Source organism: Cuculus canorus, chromosome 5 (genome assembly GCF_017976375.1).
Source record: "Cuculus canorus isolate bCucCan1 chromosome 5, bCucCan1.pri, whole genome shotgun sequence".
Taxonomy (NCBI): Eukaryota; Metazoa; Chordata; class Aves; order Cuculiformes; family Cuculidae; genus Cuculus; species Cuculus canorus.
Genome location: NC_071405.1, coordinates 4,091,121 through 4,108,269, shown reverse-complemented (window position 1 = coordinate 4,108,269; position 17,149 = coordinate 4,091,121). Strand labels below are relative to the sequence as shown.

Below are 17,149 nucleotides of genomic sequence, written 5' to 3'. Positions count from 1 at the left end.
TCTTTGACCCCATGGTTAGTTTTCTACAATACAAGAAAGCTTTTTGCGCTACAGCTCAAGCACTGCAAATGCCCGGAAACGGCTGTGAAGGGCAGCAGGCAGAATGAATAGAATCATGAAATCATTAAGGTTGGAAAAGACCTCCAAGATCAAATCCAACCATCAGCACAACACCACCGTGCTTACAAAACCATGCCCCAAATACCACATTTACACTCCTCTTGAACATGTCTATGGATGGAGAACTCCACCATTGCCCTGGGTAGCCTCTGCCAGGGCTTCACAACTCTTTCTTCTCTTTAGGAAAGAAATTTTTCCTAATATCCAATCTAAACCTCCTCTGCACATCTTGAGGCCATTTCCTCTCATCCTATGACATTACTTGGAGAAGAGACCAACACCCACCTCACCACAAACTCCTTTCAGAGAGCTGCAAAGAGAGATGAGGAATCCCCTCAGCCTCTTCTCCAGGCTAAACAGCCCCAGGTCCCTCAGCTGCTTCCCATAACCCTTGTTCTCCAGCCTCTTCCCCACTTTGTTCCCTTCTCTGGATGCGCTCCAGCCCCTCAAAGTCTTTCTTGCAGTGAAGGGCCCAAAACTGAACCCAGGATTCGAGGTCCACCCTCACCGGCACCAAGTACAGGGGCACAATGCCTCCCCTGCTCCTGCTGGCCACACTATGGCTGATCCAAGCCAGGATGCTGTTGGCCTTTTTGGCCACCTGGGCCACTGCTGGCTCAGGTTCGATCACTGTTGACCAGCATCCCCAAGTACTTTTCTGCCGGGCAGCTTTCCAGCTACTCTTCCCCAAGCCTGGAACGCTGCACAGGGTTGTTGTGACCTGAATCCAGGACCTGGCACTTGGCAAACAGCAACAAAGCACACTGTTATCACCCCAGGCTCAGCTCAGAGGTCAGGAGTCCTCAGACTTCCTCAGTGAGCAGGCAGAGCCTTGGCTCACACTGCACAGGAGCCCCAAGCCCAGGCAGCCTTAGAGGAGGCTCTGCCAGCACAGAGCCCAGCCAGAAACACACGCTCCAGTTCAGACAACTTCACCAGAACCTTCAAGACAACCACACCATGGTGTCACCACAAATCTTAGAATCATAGAATAGTTCGGGTTGGAAGGGACCTTAAAGATCATCTAATTTCTACCCTCCTGATATGGGGAAGGACATCCCATTGGATCAGGCTGCCCAAGGCCCCATCCAACCCAGCCTTGAACACCTCCAGGGATGGGGCAGCCACCACTTCCGTGGGCAACCTGTGCCAGTGTCTCACCACTCTCATCATGAAGAAATCCTTCCTTATATCTAGTCTAAATCTGCCCCTCTCCAGTTTATACCCATTGCCCCTCATCCTATCACTCCAAGACTTTGTGAACAACCCCTCCCCAGCTTTCTTGCAGCCCTTTCCAGGTACTGGAAGGTGCCTTCTCTTCTCCAGGCTGAACAAGCCCAACTCTCTCAGAGTCACAAGCTGCAAACCTAGCATGAGATGGGTTACCTGCACTGATAAACCCCTTCCCTTACATCTGCTCACACCTCAGACAGATGGGTTTGCCTCCTGCATGGAAACCCAACTCCTGCCAGGCACAGAGCACGCCACGATTCTGCCTCTGAGGTGGTCCCTGGCTCATTTTCTCCTCCCTACCCACAACCGGAGCAGAGCGAATCACATGGCCACCACGCAATGGGTGAGAACACACCAAGCCCTCTGCTTCAGGCAGAGGAAATTCCCCCCCATGACAGAAACGCAACCCATAAAAATCCTTCCAAAAGAAAAAAAAAAAAGAAAAGCCAGCATCACTTTCTCCAGCAGAGAAACAATTCCACCTCTGTTCTGATGAGATCCTGCCCATCCACTCAACGCATCTGCTGCGGAAGAGGAAGCAGCACGCAGGCGGAAAGTTGGGAACGGATCTGCTCGAGCCAACCTCGACTTTATTTGTAATTACCGGGGCCAAAATGGAAAGCCACTGACGCGGCTGTTTGCCATCGCTAAACTCGTGCTCAGCGGTGACCTCTGCAAATCCCTGGGTCTCCTTCTCAGGACCAGAGCATTGTAGTCATGCAAGAAGTGGGGAGAAGAGTGGGGTGATCAGGTGGGAACCCCAAAACATAGACCAGCAGCCGCTGTCGTACACCAGCTTCTCCACCCTTTGATGGGTCTAGCCCCTGAGGAGCTGTTGGTAGCACAAGGGTAACGCTTTCTTCAAACAGTTATCTGCAGTAACATTAGACAAAAGCACCAAGCTGGAGAGCTAAAGCACTGACGAATGCGTATTAAAATAAAGCAAGCGTTCACATTAATTACTGTTTCGGTTTCTCACACTGATTGCAAACATAACTCCCAGCTTGGAAAAAAAATTGCTTTTGTGGGCCACAGATTAAATTCTAATGGTATTTTTTGACGGGAGATGAGAAGAAGAAAGGCCAGGGCTTGAGAAATTGCAGGAAGATGGGAATTTGCACCGTGAACCTCCTGGTCCACAGACACCTTCACCAACTGCTCCAGGGAAACGTTAGCTGACTGGAGCATCAGCTGTTTTAAAAGCAATTGGCCCAAACGCAATTGTGTAGAATACAAACGGCAAGATGGACATGCAGCTCCGTCCAGATGCTGAGGTCTGACACGCCAAAAGACGTCACCACGCAGATGATCATCCACCAGCAACAGCCCCGGTACAAGCAGAGCACTTTCCCCTTTCATCTATTTAATCTCATTTGGAGATAAGCGTGTTTGCAAAGTAGGTTATTTTAATTGATGGCTTGGCGGGTGGTTCCTATTTAGCTCCTGATCCAACACTATCCTTGACCGCTCCAATCAATCCGTATCCTGACTGCCATGCCCTGAGCAGTTCCTCCTTATCACATGCAGCCTCCCTGGTGGTGAGAACTTCATCTTAACCACATTTCCAAGCGCAAACACAAGACGTCTGCACGGAAGGGTAGCGTTTGCATAGAAATCAAGGCACAACAAACTGGCCCAGACAGAAAACTCAGGCTCAGGTCTGCAATGAGGCATGAAATGCTTCTCTGCATCTTCTACGCACGCTTCAACAGAGGGATTTTTCCCCAACTGCAGTCAGCGGGGGAACTAACCCTGACACATTAGGCCCCTCACCAAGGCATGCATAAGACAAAATGGTAAAAGGACACTGCGGAGTGTGAAAAAAACTCTTTGGGAGAGAGCAGCCCACCTGTGGGTGGACCTCCTTGCACCAGTGTGACGCTCTGGGCAGCAAATCGCGTTGTTCTCCATTAACTTTTTCCTTCCCCCCCCACCTTTTTAAGCATCACTACCTAAAATGTTTCCCCTAGCAAGCTCTACCGCCTGAATGATCCAGTCCTCATCAGCTCTGCCCCGTGGAGCAAACCTCATCATCTGTACTGCTGGTGCTTTGGAATGAGCCACAGGAAGCTTCTCCCTACTTATCCTACTACAAGGGACGTGTGCCAGGAACCACAAGGAAGGGCATTTTTAAGCAAGCAGGAGAATCAAGGAATCATGGAACGGTTTGGGTTGGAAGGGGCCTTAAAGATCATCCAGTTCCAGACCATGGCAAGGGCTCCAGTTCAGACACACGCTCCAGTTCAGACACCTTCACCAGGACCTTCAAAACAACCACCCCATGGAGTCACCACAAATCATAGAACAGTTCAGGTTGGAAGGAACCTTAAAGATCATCTGATTTCAATCCCCCTGATATGAGCAAGGACATCCCACTGGATCAGGTTGCTCCAAGCCCCATCCAACCTGGCCTTGAACCCCTCCAGGGATGCGGCAGCCACCACTGCTCAGGGCAACCTGGGCCAGGGCCTCCCCTCCCTCACAGGAGAATATTTCTTCGTAATCTCTCACCTCAATCTCCCCTCTTTCAGCTTAAAATTGTTCTTTCTTGTCTTTTCCACACATTCTCCAATAAAGAAAACACAGAAGGGTTAAACTCAAGCCCCAGGTGCCTGCGCTCAGTCCCATGGACTGAGGGGCAGTCAGGGTAAGGGGAGAGTGAAGGGGAGCTGCCTTCGTGCTGCCCCAAGACCTGCTTCCAGCCAGGGCCAGTGCGAGCCCAATGCTGGGCTGCAGTGCTTCCCACAGCTGCTTTGAAAAGTGTCTTTAAAAGTAAAAATCTTTGAATTTCAAGAGATATAGGCATGCAGCCTCGCTCAAACGCCCTGGCCAACATCGTTGTGTGTCTCTGCACCCCTCCCTTTTCTATTCTCCAAGAAATCCCAGCGCACATAGCTTTTAGTCCTCAAGTTTGCCAACAAAACCTGGGCTAGATGCACGGCAGCAGCTCAAGAAACAGCACACAGATTACAAGAAGCCAGTGCCCGACTGCTCAGCAGATCTCCCCATTTCAGAGTCCCAGCTCACAACGTTCAACAAGCAGAGCCAGGAAAGCTGCTCACACCCCACTCCAGGCAGAGACAAGGGAGCAGAGGGAACACACAACGCAAATATCCAGCATTGCACTTAAAACATCCCACTGCTCTCACCGAGCACAGGGCTTAGCTCCTTGTCTCATCCTCCTCCTGCTCAGCCCCTCCGTCCCCACCATGGGACGGCCCAGCAATGTTCTCCTGCAACCCAAGGGCACTTAAACTAAAGCTCAGCTTGGCAGTGGAATGATAAGCCAAGAAAAACAAAAACATAACGGAGAACCATCTTCAAACTGGGCACCGAGATGACTTTCCACCAGTGAGGGTCACCAGCAGCAAACTGCAAAATTCACATAGCGTAGAGGGAGCAGCTTCCCGATGAGCTGGGAGGCTGCGGTGGCAGCAACAGTCGTAGGGCTGGAGCCACAGGACCTAAGGGTATAAGAGACGAGGTCTGCAGCAACATGTAATACCTTTTAATAGACCAGCTGGTACAGCTTGGGAGAAAAAAAAAACACCCACAACCACACAAGCCCTCTTTTGAGCTGGTGCAACTTCATGCTTGGCCATTTTTTCCAGCTGCATCACTCAGTCTAATTAAAGACATCGTCGCTCCCTGCAACCCTTATCTCCTCCTCTGGCCAGCACTTCCCAGGACGAGAAATCTGGGTCATTTTGATGCTCTTTTTGTGATACTTGACAGCCTGCCGAAATGAAATAAAGATTTTGGCCTTAACATGTGAAGCAGTTAATGTCCTGCACACAGGGGAGAGAAAGCTGCTCATCCTTCAAAACCAAGAGCTTAAACCCATTACTCTGCTCCCAGCAGCCCAGGTGGGTGTTCAGATGCCTAGAGGACCCACAGGAGCCTCTGTCCATCTCTATCAGCCAGCAGAGACTGCAGGAGCGAGGAAACCATGGCAGCTCCAAAGCTGTGGCTGGTGGGATGGGATGTAGGATTACTTCAGAAGTCCCAAGAAAATTCCAGTCACACCTCTGGCTGGGAGGTGGGAGCAGAAGCACATCCTGTACTCAACGTCAAAAGCCTACAGACCAGGTTTTGTGGATACAGCAGGTCCCATGGCTCCATACTCCACAGAGTAGCTACACTAAGCACCCCTCGGTGTCTCAGACCCAGTCAGCAGCCACAGGAGAACCACAGGTCCTGTTCCCACCACAGTCCACATTATGCTCCCGCCTGACCTCTACCAGAGGCTTGGAGGAGGTCACCACGTCCTGACAGCTCCAAGCAGCTGGGACCGAAGCCGCTCAGCAAGGCCAGGCTGGAAGGAAGGAAGGAAGTTATAGCAGGATTTTAAATAGCACTGTAATACCTGAAACTTCTATTTCTGTGCACGGATAATATGGTTTCCATATTCCTCTCCATGCACGGCAGGCCAAGCCATTCGTCCTCATACTGAATTAGCAGTAACCCCCGTTCTTCACCAGTTAAACCATTAAGGCTCCAAGAGGCTACTCGTAGCCACCACCTAGGACAACCACAAGCTGTATGCTTCACCTAATGAAGAAACACTTAGATTTCCTTCTGTGGTTGCTTCTCACTTCTACTTTGCCTTTATAATCAAGCAATCAGAATCACATGGGTTGGAATCATTGAGTTGGAAGAGACCTTAAAGTCCAGCCAGTTCCAACCCCCCCCTGCCATGGGCAGGGACACCTCCTATTAGATCAGGTTGCTCCAAGCCCCATCCAACCTGGCCTTGGATACCTCCAGGGATGGGGCAGCCACCACTGCTCTGGGTAACCCGGGCCAGGGCCTCCCCACCCTCACAGGAAAACATTTCTTCCTAAGATCTCATATCTCAATCTCCTCTCTTTCAGCTTCAAACCATATCCCCGCACTCCTTGATCAAGAGCCCCTCCCCAGCGTTCCATGCTTTAAAGATATTTCCAACACCTTTCCATACACTACAGATGGTCTGACAGCCATCTGCCCAGCCGCTGCACCACCGGCAGCCACATCTCCAGTGTGCTCTGAGACACCAGCATAAATTCCTCCGAGATGTTCCCCATCTGAGGTGCGCAATGTGGTTATATCCACCCCTCCGTGCTTGAGCAGGTATCCAAAGAGCCACAGAAGAAGGAAGTCCCTTAGGCTCTTTTGAGGGTCACACGTGGCTGTACACAGCAAAGTCACATCAGGTTTGCAGCCCGAATGAGGGGAGCTTGGCTGTCATCACCAAAAATATCTTTCTTCTTTAAAAAACACCTAGATAGAACTCCTTCAAAATAAATATACTTGGTTCTCTACGTCAGTTAACCAGTTAAAAAAAGAGTTCTTTTCCTTCTTGAGGTTTTTGCCCCCCCATCATCTGCCACACAGCAGATCGCTCATTTGGAGTCTACCAGGCAAGAAACAACCTGGACACCTTCATAAAGAGGAGTTTTCCTCCCTGCCTGGTCCACACACCTGAAGGCTCATGAGCCCAGCTCCACCAGTCAGTGAGGAGGTCACGCTTCAGCCTCCCTTCGGGCCCACTTTTGAGCTTGCTTGTTGGTGATGATCTTCCCAGGAATGGTACCCATCCACCAAGGAACACAACAGAGCTGCCACCTCCTTCTAATGGTCCTGAACTAGGGACAACACTCGAGTTTCACCACCTCCCCAATAGGTTTAAGGCAAGGAATGGGTCTTGCACGTATGAAACGACTCAATTCTCATGAGGACTCACCATTCAAGTCAATTTGGACACTTGTCCAGCACACAAGACCAGCACACTGCTTTCAGATTAGCATTGCTTAAATCATGGTGACATCCCTCACCAGATGGAGGATCTCAACCCCATGGTCCATTGAAGGTAACCACAGCACCTCTTACAGCCAGCTCCTACACCTCGTTCGGTTGCGCATCCCCGTCACAGCGCAGTCCCTTGTGTGCCACCACCATCACCACATCCCCAACATCAGTGGCAACGCTGGTGGGGCACCTACAAGCAGAGACCCACCATCTCCAAGTCAAAAAACACTAGGAAAACATACTGGGAGCCAGCTCAGCCCCCAACCCAGGAGGGAATGACGCCCAAATGAGTTATGGAAACAACGGGATTCAACCTGTAAAGAGTAATGCAAGGTGAGATGACAACACTACTTTTCAGAGGAACCTGGTGTGATTCCATTGCCAGGCAAGTGACAAATGCCACCCTGCAAAACTGGCACTGAATAAGAGCAATTTAAAACACATAGGTTGTTTTACAAATGCTGGAGACTAAAAGCTATTTCCTAACAACTCTTGGTTGCAAACCTCAGCTACTCCTTCCTTAACCACAACAGGATTGTCCGGCTCAGAAAAAGCATGTCCAGCTCCATGAGGTGCAGGGATGTGTCCACCCCATGGGAAAGCCATACAGAAGGGTGTTTGGATGGAAAAGAAGAGGAAGTCAACGGATCCTGGTATTGCTATCAGTGTTACAAATGCCCTGGAGGAACAGCCGATTTTTGGCAGGAACACCAGGGAAAGCATGGGCAGCTCCACAAATGCACTAAGGGGCAGGCAGGAGGCTGGATGCCAAGCTTCGCTCACAGGAGAAATCCTGGCGCCAAACAAGGTCAATGGGATTACAGGGGCAAGTAGGGATTGCTCGCACGAGTAGAGATGGGAAGGGTCCAAGCCCTGGTTTCCACCTTGCTTACAGTGAGCAAATGCCACCACACAGACTTTGGATATGGGAAGACTTCAAAATGTTATTTTCCTTCATAATTTGCCTTCAGGAGGTAAATCGCCCCTCGCTAATCACTCAATGAACCACGGAGACACGACTACCACCAGAAACACTATTTGAATGAAAAATTGTGATGCCGATAAAACAGGAAAAATTGAAAATATCTTGGTCCCGCTGATTTGCGGCGGGAATTGCAACAACCCTGTGCTCAGGCCAGGATGGAAGGCTGCCCATTTATCCCAGAGCAGCCGAGTTTGGAGAGCACATTCCCTCCCTGGCCCCCACCGGGGCCTCCCCACCCAAATGGATGAAGTTCGGCCCTTCAGCTGTTTATAAAACCAGCAGCATTGCGCCGAGACACACTCGGCAGCATTCCTCCCTCTCATTCCTGCGAGCTATATAAGGGAACGGCCAATTCCAGCTTTGCTTCCCCCCCAATCCCATTGCGCCGGAGCAGCCCCAGGCTTGGTTTCCTGCAGAAGGACTTCAATACGTCCTGGGTCGGACGAGACGTTGCGCTGGACCTTGTCATCAAATGGCAGCGGAGGCAGCTGCCAAATCCTGCCGGCTCGGTGCTCTAATAGGGAACAGCTGGAGAAGGACCCTGCATTCCTCCCGCTCCGGCAACACTGGGGGCTCTGTTCGGGATCCGGACGCCGCCAACCCGCAAGATTTCCACCTATCCCAAAACGTAGCTCCCCGGCACCGCTTCCACATGCTCTTGAAAGCAAGAGCTCCTGGATTCCCCCAGGATTTTAAACAAAAGAGATGAGTTTGCTTTGCTTTCTATTTTGTTGGGTTTTTGGAAGGGTTGGGGAAAACCAAACTACACAACTTAAAGACAGATTTTTGCCTTCCCTCCTCGCACTCCGTATTTCAGGAACTCTGCTTTAAGCCACTCGCATCCCTGTGTGTATCCACACACACACGCGCACTTCGGAAAATCCACGTTTAACGCATACACCCCCCCTAAACATATTAACACAGCGCAATCCACGCGTCACCAGTGCTGTTTTCATCCTGCTCCAACTCCGTTTACTTCTGCAGAGTTGAGCAACTCAGAATGGCGCATAAATAAAAGCAAGAGGAAAAAAAAAATCCACTTTTTGCACATTTTCTGTAACACAAACCAGTCAGCTCGTATTTTCTTAGAGCTCCGCTGAAACACAAGGGGGTATTCAGAGCCGCAGGAAAAAAAAATGCGTCCAAACAGGATCTGAATGATGAAATAGGAATTGCCACATTTGGAAAAGAAAAAAATAAAATAAAGTAGAATAACCCAGCTGCCCAGACCTTTGGAAAATAACAGTTTGTTTAAGGTAGAGATGGGCTGCGTGTTGCAGAAAGCAAAGCAAGCCACGTTGCCCAAAAGAAGCCTAGAAAATCCAGACTCTACGTGACCTGACTTACTTATTTCACAGGAAACTGCATGGAAGGAGGAAGGATGGGGAGGGAAGGGGGGGTTATGGGGGGGAGAGGGAAAAAAGCCACCAATCATTCATGCTACTGGAGTTACACCACGCCACAGAGCAGAGTAGTTGGCTGCGAAAAATCAAACCGAAATAAACCATCATCCACTTGAAAAATGAAATATAAGAAGCCGTTCACGCGATCCAGTGGGGGAGCCCCGGCTCCCCAACCTCCTCCTGTTCTCCGGCGGGTTGTTTTTTTCCATTTTACCTGCATTAGAGCATCGTTCAAGAAGGGTTGCAGCAAAGAAAAACCTGCTTACCAGGGTTGTTGGCTTCTCCTTCGAGGATGTGGAGCTCGGTGCAGTCGGCCAGGGAGTGCTCCAGGCAGAGCTGGAGGAAGCGAGCTTGGGTCCGGCTAACGCGTTTGAGCAAGGAGAGCAATGCAACAGTCTGCTCGCATTCGTTCCAGCCCTTGAACCAACCGGCCAAGACGCCGACCTGGTCTCGAAACATCATGGTGAGCCAGTGGCCGGAGGAGACACCTCTGCGGGGGGAGAAAATAAATAACCGGGAAAGCCTCCCCGCCCAGACTCCGCTTCCTCCCCTACGGCTGGGATCAGGATTCAAAAATAATAATAATAAAAATTAAAAAAAAACAAAACAACAACAAAAAAAAATCTCCTTGGCGATAAAAAGGGTGGGTTTTTGCTTCGGATGCAGCTTTCGGCCTGGGTTGGGTTTTGCTCTGTCTCTTCTGGCTTCGGTGCAGTGCTGGATTCCCTGATGGAGACACGGGAGGAGGAAAAAGGGGGGGGGCAGCCCAAAAAAAGCCCAAACCAGGAAACCCCCAGCACTGGGGTGGCCCCCAACGAAGCTGCAGCGGGTGGGGGTTCAAACCTGCAAGAGAGAGGGGGTGTGAAAGTGGTGGGAGAGAAGGAGAAGGAGGAGGAGGAGGAGGAGGAGGAGGAGGAGGAGGAGAGGAAGGCACCACAGCCCCCCTGCCTCCCCAAATGAGGACATCTCCGACACCCTGCGTGATGGGAGCAGCCTCCCCAGCCAGGATTGGGGAGGTGGCGGAAGAACCCCCTCCCAGTGCACCCATTATGGGGTCAGAGCACTCCCCCAGGACTCCCAGTACCCGCCCCCCCACCCCCCCCCCAGGGCATCAGCACCCCAGTAACGGGGAGGAACAAGAAACCCCTGCAACGTATCCAGCACTCCAAGGGAGGGAGGGAAAGAATTCCCTTCCCATGGCACCCAGGCAAGCAGGGGAGCCCCCCCTCTGCATATCCAGCACCTCTCGGGGTGGAGGACTGGGTGAATAAGGACCCCTGCACTGCACCCCAAGATAAACAGAGCCCCCCCCCCATCACCAAACAGTCCCAAGGGAGGGTATAAGCACCTCCAGTAGCTCTGGAACCGCAGAGGGGGGGCAATAAGCAACCCCTAAGGCACCCAGCAACCTCCCCACGCACCCAGCAACCCACACGCACCCAGCACCCCCACTCAGGGGGGGAATAAACGTGCACCCAGCACCCAACCTATGCACCCAGCACCCTCATTTAGAGGGGGACAAGCACCCCCACCATGCACCCAGCACTGAAAAAGAGGGGAGGGAATAAGCACTCCCAGCACCCCCACTTAGGGGGGGAATAAGCATGCATCCAGCACCCAACCTATGCACCCAGCACCCTCATTTAGAGGGGGGACAAGCACCCCCCCCAATGCATCCAGCACCCAATCTATACACCCAGCACCCCAGTTTAGGGGGGGAATAAGCAACCCCCATGCACCCAGCACCCTAATTTAGGGGAAGGGAATAAGCAAGACCTCTATGCATCCAGCACCCAATCCATGCAGCCAGCACCCCAATTTAGAGGGGGACAAGCACCTCCCTGTGCACTCAGCAACCCCATTTAGGGGGGCAATAAGCAACCCCCCCATACAGCCAGCACTCAACCCATGCATCCAGCACCTCCATTTAGAGTGGGACAAGCACTTCCAGCACCCCCCCCCCACGCACCCAGGAGCCCCATTTAGGGGGGGACAAGCACTCCCCCACGTACCCAGCAACCAGAAAGCGGGGGGGTCCCCTTCCAGCAACCAGAAAGCGGGGGGGGTCCCCTCCCATGCCCTCAGTCTCCTATTTAGGGGGCTACGCTCCCTCATTCCTCCCAGGTCACCAAACCTCACCTACAATTGGGGTTCCCCCCCCCTCCCAAATTCCCACTCACCTCACTCACAGCGTTCCCGGGTAGGAAGGGGGACGGTGGCGGCTCGGTGCCGCCGCGGGGGGTGGGGGGGAAGGGGGGCCGTGCCATGGCGGGGAAAGAAAAGGGGGAGGGGGGAGAGAGTGAAATAAAGGAGGGGGAGAAGAAGAAGAAGAAGAAAAAGGGGGAAAGGGAGGAGGGAGGAGGGGGGGGAACGTGGGGCGCGAGCGCGGCGCGAGACTGAGCCCAGCGGCGCGCCAAACCCCCGCTCCCAACATGCCGCTCATTTGCATAGCGGTGACGTCATAGGGGGCGGGGCGAGAGGAGGGCGGGAAGGGGGGGAGACACTCGCGTCCCCTCAGCTGAGGAGGGAGGGGGTGATGGGGGTGAGAGACTCGATTGTAGGTGGGGGGAATGAGGGAGTGTAGCCCCCTAAGTAGGGGGGTGGATGCATGGGGAGGCTGGGAGGGCTTATTCCCCCCCTAAATGGAGGTGCTGTGTGTATTGGGGGGTGCTGGAAGTGCTTGTCCGCCCCAAAATGGGGGTACTGGGTGTATTGGGGGTGCTGGAAGTGCTTGTCCCCCCCTAAATGGGAGTGCTGGGTGTATTGGGGGGTGCTGGAAGTGCTTGTCCCCCCCTAAATGGGAGTGCTGGGTGTATTGGGGGGTGCTGGAAGTGCTTGTCCCCCCCTAAATGGAGCTGCTGGGTGTATTGGGGGGTGCTGGAAGTGCTTGTCCCCCCCAAAATGGGGGTACTGGGTGTATTGGGGGTGCTGGAAGTGCTTGTCCCCCCCAAAATGGGGGTGCTGGGTGTATTGGGGGGTGCTGGAAGTGCTTGTGCCCCCCTAAATGGGGGTGTTGGGTGTATTGGGGGTGCTGGAAGTGCTTGTCCCCCCCTAAATGGAGCTGCTGTGTGTATTGGGGGTCTGGAAGTGCTTGTCCCCCCCTAAATGGAGCTGCTGTGTGTATTGGGGGTCTGGAAGTGCTTATTCCTCCCCTAAATGGAGCTGCTGGGTGCATTGGGGGGTGCTGGAAGTGCTTGTCCACCTCTAAATGGAGGTGCTGGATGCATGGATTGGGTGCTGGGTGCATGGGGGGATTGCTTATTGCCCTCCTAATTTGGGGTGCTGGATGCATCAGGGGGTTGCTTATTGCCCCTCTAAATGGGGTGCTGGCTGCATGGATTGGGTGCTGGCTGCATGGGGGGGGTTTGCTTATTCCCCTCTAAATGGGGGTGCTGGGTGCATGGAGGGGGTGCTGGAAGTGTTTGTCTCCCTCTAAGTTGGGGTGCTGGGTGCATGGAGTGTGTTGCTTATTGCCCCGACTAAATTGGGGTGCTGGGTGCGTTAGGGGGGTGCTTCTCCCCCCAAATGGGGGTGCTATGTGCATGGGGGGGTTCTGGAAGTGCTTTCCCCCCCCCCCTTTTTGGGTGCTGGATGTATGGGGGTGGTGGTTGCTTGTTCCCCCCCTTTTGGGTGCTGAGTGCATGCTCAATTCCCACCCCCCTTGGGAATTCGGGGTGCTCCCTCTATATGCAGAGGTTCCCCGTCTTTAAGTCACGCCCCTGACACCCCCCCACCACCACCAAGTGCGAGGTTCTGGCTGGAGGAAGCCACCATCTAGTGGGCTGCGAGGGAAAGGCAGGGATGTGGATGCCAATAGCCCTGGAAATGTCACATTGGCAAGAAAGGGGGCTTTATTTTTAAGTTGGTTTGGATAGAATCATGGAATGGTTTGGATTGGAAGGGAATGGAAAGCCCAGGAGGTTTGGAGGTAGAAGGAGAAAGAGCAATGCCCGCTCTTTCCGTCCGCGTTTGCCTTTCGTGCCTGGATCCCCTGACATTTTAACATGGAATCATGGGATGGGTTGTTTCGAAGGGGGCTTAAACCCCATCCAGTCCCACCCCACCTCCCACTGGATCAGGAGCTCCAAGCCCCATCCAACCTGGCCTTGAACACCTCCAGGGATGGGGCAGCCACCACTGCTCTGGGCACCCTGGGCCAGGGCCTCCCCACCCTCACCATGAAGAATTTCTTCCTAATGTCTCATCTAAATCTTCCCCCTTCCAATTTAAAGCCATTCTCCCTTGTCACGTCACTCCATGGCTTTGTAAAAAGTCCCTCCCCGGCTTTCCTGGAGCCCCTTCGGGTACTGGAAGCTGCTCTAAGGTCTCCCCAGAGCCTTCTCTTCTCTATGTGGTTTTGATGTTTTGCATGTTGGCATGCTCAGTAGTGGTTGGTGGTGTGTGGACACCATGGTGGATGGGGTCCTGGGTTTTGGGTGGATGGGTTGAAGCCTGGGGGTGCTAACGGTGTGCTGAGTGGAGCTGGGTTTGTGTTTTGGGCCATCATTTTGCCCTGGGGATTTCATTTTCCTGGCATTCAAGGGATGAATGATACAGTGATCAGTTGTACTTAATGATATTAGAGGTCTTTTCCAACCTTAATCATAGAATGATAGAATCGTGAAATCATAGAGTCATAGAATCATAGGATAATTTGGGTTGGAAGGGTCCTTAAAGCCCATCCAGTTCACTGTCAGAATCCCCAGCCCAAAGTCCATTCCCTCCTTCAACGATGGTATCAATCAGATCGCTGGGCTACTACAGCCTCTGTGGTCTCAAAGAATGAGGCCCTCTTGATTGAGCAGAGGGAGGACAAAAAGATCTACGAGCTCCTCTTCTTTTCTAAACATCCAGTACCCAGCCATTAAGTTCTAAACACTTCGTACACAAACAGGAGCAGAGCTCTTGAAAAGTCCTACCAAATTCAAGTGCTCAAATGTCCTGAAAAATCAATAAATCACAGAATGGTTTCAGTTGTAAGAGACCTTGGAGCCCATCCAGTTCCAACTCCCTGCCATGGGCAGCGACACCTCCCACTGGATCATGTTTCTCCAAGCCCCATCCAACCTGGCCTTGAACACCTCCAGGGATGGGGCAGCCACCACTTCTTTGGGCAACCTGGGCCAGGGCCTCAACACCCTCCCTGGAAAACATTCCTTCCTAAAATCTCATCTAAATCCATTCCCCAAAAGTGGCTACATGCTGTGGTGGGTGCTGGAGAAAAGAAAACTGCCTTGGTCGACCCTTCGGCTTAAAAAGCAATGCACATGGCTGGCTCAGTTCTTACCTTTCTTGGGGGGAAAAAAAAAAAGGTAGCAGGAGGATAAAGGCTGCCCAAAGCCCCTGGGAATGCCCAGTCCTGTGTGCAGGAGCATCAATCCCCCAGCAGAACCATGAGATGATGATCACCAACTCGCTTCCAGCAGTTCGTATACATCAAATGCAAATGGTCCGTTTCCCCACTTATGAGTTTGCACATAACACGCTTTAGCTTTCATTCTGTCTGATGACTAATTAAACAAACGGGAGCGGAGTTCCCTTCCAACAACCCCCAGCCATCTGTCTCATCCTCCAGCTACATCCTAATAAATAGTCAATCAAAGAGCCCCTTTCCCCTCACCTTGGTGCCGACAATCCTCCCGCTGTCCGGACGTGCTGAGGGACGTGCTGGAGCTGTGAGGATACACCATCTGCCACGACGGTGTACGCGTCTTGAACGGGAAGACGGAGCAAGGCACGTAAAACCATCGGCATTAACAGCACTCGGAGCTCCGAGCAGATGCCATGCGCTTGCACGTTGCTAATTTAAGGCTTGCCAAGCTTGCTTTGCTGATAACGCCTCTCAGGGTTTGCATTTTGCACGTCTCAAGTGGTAATAGCAGCGATCAGAAGAATATTTTGGGCTGAAACATCACATGCAGCCCTCTGTGCTGGTCTGATTGGTGAGAGACGGTGTCCCTGGACACGCAGCAAGTCATGAATGAGTGAGAGTAGAAGGACCGAAGCCCAGCATGTGTCCCCTGCTCCAGGATACACCAAGAGCACATCTGATATTAAACCCAAAACAAATCATCTGCCACTTGGGAGATTACAAACACCTATTCTCTGTATCATCATGACAAAGCCAACGCGCTGGGCTGTTTGGAGGATTCTATGGGAATTGAAAAATACATTTGTGACCCGTGAAAAAAATCATAGAATGCTTTGTGTTGGAAGGGACTTTAAAGATGACCTTAAATACCTGCAGAGAAGGACTTGGGAGTGCTGGTCGATGAGAAGGTCGACACGAGCCGGCGATGTGTGCTCGCAGCCCAGAATGCCAACCGTATCCTGGGCTGCATCAAAAGCAGCGTGGCCAGCAGGACGAGGGAGGGGATTCTGCCCCTCTATTCCTCTCTTGTGAGGCTTCATCTGGAGTCTTGTGTCTGGTTCTGGAATCCTCAATGTAAGAAGGAGATGGAGCTGTTGGAACGGGTCCAGAGGAGGCTACAAAGATCATCAGAGGGCTGGAGCACCTTCTCTGTGAGGACAGGCTGAGAGAGTTGAGGTTGTTCAGCCTGGAGAAGAGAAGGTTCTGAGGAGATCTTATAGCGACTTTGCAGCACCTGAAGGGGCTCCAAGAAAGCTGGAGAGGGGCTATTTGTAAAGGCTTGTGGGGATAGAACCAGGGGGACTGGGTATAAACTGGAGAGGGGCAGGTTTAGACTGGACATTAGGAAGAATTTCTTCACTATGAGAGTGGTGAAGCCCTGGCCAAGGTTGCCCAGGGAGGTTGTGGCTGCCCCATCCCTGGAGGTGTTCAAGGCCAGGTTGGATGGGCCTTGGGCAGCCTGATCCAGTGGGAGGTGTCCCTGCCCAAGGTGGGGGAATTGGAACTGAATGATCTTTAAGGTCTCTTCCAACCCAAACTATACTATGATACTATGATACCCTTCTGCATCTGAAAGGTGGGTGCCCAAACAGATCAGAGTGATGTAAGGATCCCCAAGCTGGCTGGAAGCAAAACTCCTTTTCTGGGGCTAATCACAGAATCATAGAACCACTAGGTTGGAAAAGACCCTTGAGATCATCAAGCCCAACCATACCAGTCCACTACTAAATCATATCCGTATATGGTTGGGGTGGAGAGGCTAGTCACCACCTCCATGGTCAACTTTTCTTTCCGCAGCTGGAGCATGTTATAAATTGGCTCTATATATAATTTAATGGCTATAAATTGGAAAGGGGAGGATTTAGAGTAAGGAGGAAATTCTTCACAGTGAGGGTGGTGAGGCCCTGGCCCAGGGTGCCCAGGGAAGCTGTGGCTGCCCCATCCCTGGAGGTGTTCAAGGCCAGGTTGGATGGGGCTTGGAGCAACCTGATCCAGTGGGAGGTGTCCCTGCCCATGGGAGGTATCCCTGCCCGTGGGAGGTGTCCCTGCCCATGGCAGGGTGGAATTAGGTGGCCTTTGAGGTCCTTTCCATCTCGAACCATTCGATGATCCAATGTGCCAATGCTGTGTCCTGGGAGCAGAGGCACTTCAGCCGTCTGTGCACAAACACAAGCCAGAGCAAGTGGAGATGCAGGATAATTCTCTCGTGTATGGCAATTCCTGAGACACCTTGGGATTTTTGCATAT

At 52.2% G+C, this 17,149-nt stretch overlaps 1 protein-coding gene across 4 annotated transcripts in view; it reads right to left on the bottom strand.

Annotated features, from left to right (window-relative positions):
- The window catches only part of SAMD4A (sterile alpha motif domain containing 4A), a 138,840-nt gene extending 127,073 nt beyond the window's left edge, over window positions 1-11,767 (bottom strand). Inside the window, exons 1-2 of one of the 4 annotated variants that reach the window (XM_054066831.1) lie at window positions 11,712-11,767; window positions 9,798-10,374 (exon numbers count right to left, since the gene is read on the bottom strand). In XM_054066831.1, the coding sequence (XP_053922806.1) occupies window positions 9,798-9,993 (196 nt within the window). In that variant the 5' untranslated portion in view covers window positions 9,994-10,374; window positions 11,712-11,767. The remainder of the gene's footprint in view (window positions 1-9,797; window positions 10,375-11,711) is intronic. The other 3 variants (XM_054066832.1, XM_054066829.1, XM_054066830.1) reach the window with 3 other exon arrangements.
- Window positions 11,768-17,149: the final 5,382 nt, after the last annotated feature.